At 49.4% G+C, this 5,582-nt stretch overlaps 1 protein-coding gene across 1 annotated transcript in view; it reads left to right on the top strand.

Annotated features, from left to right (window-relative positions):
* The window catches only part of Cd276 (CD276 molecule), a 32,981-nt gene that overhangs the window by 22,070 nt on the left and 5,329 nt on the right, over nt 1-5,582 (top strand). The window contains 1 exon segment of the mRNA XM_021171960.2: nt 3,598-3,732. Coding sequence (XP_021027619.1) covers nt 3,598-3,732 — 135 coding nt within the window.

Raw genomic sequence — 5,582 nt, 5'->3', positions numbered from 1 at the left:
ACACACACACACACACACACACACACACACACACGCATGAACATTCTTTTTTTAAAAAATCAACAACAGGTCTGTTTTGTTTTTGTTTTGTTTTGTTTTGTTTTTACAAGAAAGACCAAGGAGCCTGGAGTGAGATGTAAGATGGACAGATGTGTGGAGGTTATCAGGAAGGACAGAGGACTCATGACCAACCTGCACCAAGTGGGCTGGGATATCTGTAGTATGCTTGCTGTGAAGCAAGGATTTGTATGTGGAAAGAACAGTTGCCCTGCTTCAGAGAACATTACCTCAGTAGATAGCATTGACTGAAAGGGATTTCATTTGGGCTGGTGTCGTCAAGCACAATTCAGACAAGACACGGAGACCCAGGGAAAAGGGACTCTCCCAAGACCACAGACCAGCACAGTGGCTCCAAAGGATTTGGGGGCCGGGCCCCACTTTGAAAACTGACAAGCGCTAAAGGCAGTGATTTGCCTGAAGCTTGGCGGGTTCCCAGCTTCTCTAAACTCCATCTGAGGAGCCTTTGGATCCTTTTGCGGCATTCTGCAGCGAGCAGAGGAGCCAGGATCTGAATCTAGCATTGGCCTCTTAGCCCAGTTTCTCTCCTCCCCGCCGGCTGGCCTCCTGTTTCCATTAGAGCAGAGCTGGCTTACCTTGGAGCCCTTGGCCTGCATTTGGCTGCGGGCAGCTCTGCCTTGTACAGCATTCTGGGATTTCGATGCTCAGTCCTCTGCCTGGTCTCCCTCCACCTGACGGGGGTTAGTGATGTTGAGAGTGCTGTGCCAGGCATCTCTGGAGAGAGAGAGCTTTCTAGAGCAAACACTGGAAATGTAGGTCTGAGCCCCACTAACTGTGTCCTTGGCCAGGAGGATGAAGGCAGCCTCACCCTGCTTTAGGCTCCGTGTCAGGGTGAACCTTACCTTTGAGTATTTCAGTTTTTTATTAGCTTCTATTAATTACATATTAAATAGATTATATTTCATACACACACACACATTCTGTTCATCCTCACCCCAACACCATTTCATGTCCCCTGTCATTCCTTCTGATCCCCTTCCTCTGCCCAACTAGTCTCCTCCTATTTTCATTACTCTAAAACCTTAGTGTGTGTGTGTGTGTGTGTGTGCGCGCGCGCGAGCGTGAATGTGTGTGAAGGTCAGAGGACAACTTTCAGGAATTTGATCTCTCCTTCCACCATTGGTTCTGGGGCTAGAACTCAGGTCACTGGGCATTTAAAGTAGACTTTCACCAGTTGGTGTCCCCCTTCCATCTTAATGTCTCTCTATATTTTGTGACACTATGGCACAAGTTGAGGGGTCAGTTATAGGAGCTTGGGCACTTTATCAAGTGGCCATGTTTCCTTCCCCCTAGCGACCATTAGCTGCCTGCAGTTCTTCAGGGAGGGTGGAGTCCCTTGGGTATTTCTTTTTTTTTTTTAAGATTTATTTATTTATTATATGTAAGTACACTGTAGCTGTCTTCAGGCACACCAGAAGAGGGAGTCAGATCTCATTACAGATGGTTGTGAGCCACCATGTGGTTGCTGGGATTTGAACTCTGGACCTTCGGAAGAGCAGTCAGGTGCTCTTACCCACTGAGCCATCTCTCCAGCCCCCCTTGGGTATTTCTGCTGCTCTGCCCTGCTCACTGCTGCAGGAGCACCTTAGACATCTTAGACATTTCCATGTGAGGGTTTCCCATGGGCTCTAGACTGACCTAGCCACCCACCTCAGCTGTGGCCTCTGCTCCTGCCCTGGCTTCTTCTGCTTCTAGACTCCAGAGCAGCAGTGCTCCACCCCCCACCTCCTGCTCCCACCCCATGTCTCTGGAAAGCATAGCTACTGCCAAGACTTACCACAACTCCTGGATGCAGGCTGCCGGGTCCCGCTGCCTGGGTTCTCCACTGTGGCTGCTGATGCCCTGGCTGCATGCTGTTTCCAGAGAGCATAAGGAATCAGCTGTCTTTGTTAGTGTCCCAACACGCACCCGCAGTGGCTCTGCCCTGGACCCAGTGTAGCACTGGGCTCAGGGTGGTAGCTATGCTGGAGTCATGTGGGGTATGTGCTCAGAACAGCTGCTGGTCCCAACCCCACCTTAGTTGCTCTGCCTCCACTCACTCCTTGACACGAGCTATCTAATGGGGAGCCTCACGTTGCACGTGAATATTGGCGAGGCTCCCCCAGATCTGTATGGATCCTTAAGTGACTTAGATTCTCACCCAGGCTCTCATCTATGGTGCACTTTCTGTGCAGTGAGTGACAGAGAGTACTTTGTGGGCTGTGTTCCATCTCTCTGCTGATGATTGATTGGCAGGATCTCCTTGTCGCAGTTTTACTATTGATTGGTTGATTGACTGATTGACTGGCAGAATCTCAGTGTCTCATTTGACCTTGAACTAAATATGTCACGAGGATGACCTTGAGTTTCTTCTCCTCCCACCTCTACCTCCTTAGTTCTGGGATTCCAGGGAGCTCGGGAAACAATTCCCAGTTCATGTGCTGCCGGGACTAGAACCCGGAGCTTCTTGTGTTGTAGGCAAACAAATGGTCGACCAACTGAGATACATCTCCAGAGAACCATAGCTTTCCTTTCCGTTCTTTTTTCTTTCTCCTTTCTTTTTGTAGCCCTTTTCCAAATATAAAAGCTAATACTAGCTCCTGGATTGTCAAAAGCAGGCCACAGTCTGACTCATGGGCTGTCACTGGCTGATGCCTGACCTTCAGGATGATGTAAACCAGGTAGGACTGTAACCTCGAGGGAGGCCTCTGGAGAGGTGACTGCTAGGAAGGGAAAATGACAGCAACTGTGTAGATCCTGGAAGGAGTCAGGACTAATTCTGTAGAGAATGGCCAAAGTGGGGTTTCCTGTGGCGCCATTAGACAGAATAGCTGGGAGCTGGGTCAGCTTAGAGACCCTTAGAGATCCAGCCATCCATGCCTGCGTGTCTTGGGGCACATCACTGTTTTAGTTTAGTTTATTTGGTGCAGCTGTAAGAGGATTCCTGAGACAGGTCAGGTAAAGAACAGACATTTGGTGATGGCTCAGTGGTTAAGAGCACTGACTGCCTTTCCAGAGGTCCCGAGTTCAATTCCCAGCAACTACATGATGGCTTACAACCAAATCAGAATGAAATCTGATGCCCCCTGTCTGGTATGCAGGTGTACATACAGATATATATAAATAAATAAAACTTTAAAAAAAAAAAGAAAGAACATTTACTGGCTTGTGCATCTCAAGCTGAGAGTACCATACCCAGGCAGCTGGGAGAGCAGAGAAAGAAAGCCCTTGCTAGAGAAGGATGAAGGCTGGTGTTTGGAACTCCACTCTTAGAAGGCAGAATGATTATCCTAGGTCAGTGAGGCCCTGTCCATGGTTATTACTCACCCTCGGGCTTCTTAGCTTCCCCTCTTCCCTTCTGAGGTGAACCCATAGCCACAATGGCAGGGTTTGGTGGGGTGAATGGAGCTGTGACCCTGGGAGCCCTGGCCATGGGAGCTTCAGTGAGCATCATTGACTTTGGTGGCGTATAGTGAGCTTGGGAGCCCCTGTTCACACCGTAGAACAAGATGGTCTCATGCTTCTTTCTTCCTCTTCTAGGGCAGCCCCTGACATTCCCCCCTGAGGCTCTGTGGGTAACCGTGGGGCTCTCCGTCTGTCTTGTGGTACTACTGGTGGCTCTGGCTTTCGTGTGCTGGAGAAAGATCAAGCAGAGCTGCGAGGAGGAGAATGCAGGTGAGGGAGAGTGACTCGCGTGTGCATGCGTGTGTGTGTGTGTGTGTGTGTGTGTGTGTGTGTGTGCGTGCGTGCGCGTGTGTTGTACATACATGCCTGCATGTCTTGGGGCATGTCACTGTTTTCATTTTTTGGTTCAGTTGTAAGAGAATACCTGAGACAGGGTCATGTAAAGAACAGACATGTGCTTCTCAAGCTGTGGGTATCCTATCCAGACAGGTGGGAGAGCACAGAAAGCACTTGCCACAGAAGGCTGAAAGTTGGAGTTTGCAACCCTAGCACCTACATAAATGTCTAGTGGGCATGGCAGCTTGTCTATCATTCCAGCTCTTAGAAGGAGGAGACACGAGCTTCCCCAGATCAAACGGATCAGCTAGACTAGCCACATCAGTGAGCTCTGGGTTCAACTGAGAGACCTGGTCTTAATGAATAAGCATGGAGAGTGACCAAGAAGACTCCTGGCATCAAACTTGGGCCTCTACATACACGTGCACCCACACACATGTAAACAGGCATGCACACATGCACGGTACCACACACTCAGCTGCATGCACAAAGTAAGTAAGTCAATACCATGTCCAGGATCTGCCCCTGGAGAGGCCTTGCTGCTCATTAAATGGTGGAAAGCGAGAGGGCAAAGGCCATAGCGCCCATCCCATCTGCAAGGGTGGCGCCGTCAGAGCCTAATTAATCACCCTTTAGAAGTATTGCCTCAGCTGGGCGTGGTGGCGCACGCCTTTAATCCCAGCACTCGGGAGGCAGAGGCAGGCGGATTTCTGAGTTCGAGGCCAGCCTGGTCTACAAAGTGAGTNAAAAAAAAAAAAGAAGTATTGCCTCTTTAGGAAACAAAATTAATGTAAAAGTTAATTTATTTTTTTAATTTAAAGTTTTTGTGTATGGGTGTTTTGCCTGCATGCAGCTGGAACTGAAGTCACAGGTGATTATTAGCTGCCACATGGCTGCTGAGAACAGAATTTTGTTCTCTATAAGAGCAGACAGTGCTCTTTAACCACTGAGCCATCTTCTCCAGCCCAGAAGTCCCACCCCTTGATACTGTTTGATGGCAGCTAATTTCAGTGTGTGTTTGGGAGGGAAACAGACATTCAGACAGTTGCTGTGCCTGTGAGAGGATGAACAGGAGGGGTCTAGCCTTAGACCTTGAGGCTAACGTCCTTTGTGAGTGGGTGCGAATCTGCCTGTCAGTGTGGAAGCATGGTAGTTGGGTGTAAACAGGAGTGTTTTGTTTCATGAAGGGGGTGGGTGTGACAAGGAATGAGTGTGTCTGCGGAAACGAGCATGAAACTGAATGTATATGTAAGTCTTGCGTCTGTGAGTGAGAACAGGTTTCGATCCTTGGGAACATTTATTTCGTGTGTCACTAGGAAGAGTGTGTGTATTCCTTGGAGTGCTGGGTGTGCAGCGCCTCACAGTTCCATCATCCACTGGATGCGAGCGCTTTTGAGTTGGTATTGGTGATTGTAGACGGGCGAGGGAGTGGATGTTGGTGGGTGTCACATGAGAGCAGGCAGGTAGTGAAGGCAGGAAGGTGACTAGAGATGAGGAAAATGTGAGCAGAGTTTGGTGGATTGTGGGTAAGTGATGCTTGGGTCATAGGTGGTTAAGTGGGCTGTGTGTGGCAAATAGAGGATGGGTGGGCATACTAACGTGGGGCACAAAGGGGCTGAGGAGATGACTCTGTCAGTAAAGTGGTCCCTGGGCAAGCATGAGGGCTTGAGTTTGGATCCCCAGAACCCATGTAAAAGCTTGATGTGGCAGCTTGCTTCTGTGACACTGGGGTAGTACTGTGACACTGGGGTAGTACTGTGACACCTGGGGTAGTACTGTGACAC

The sequence above is a fragment of the Mus caroli genome, chromosome 9 (genome assembly GCF_900094665.2).
Source record: "Mus caroli chromosome 9, CAROLI_EIJ_v1.1, whole genome shotgun sequence".
NCBI lineage: Eukaryota > Metazoa > Chordata > Mammalia > Rodentia > Muridae > Mus > Mus caroli.
This window is presented reverse-complemented; position numbering and strand designations above follow the sequence as displayed.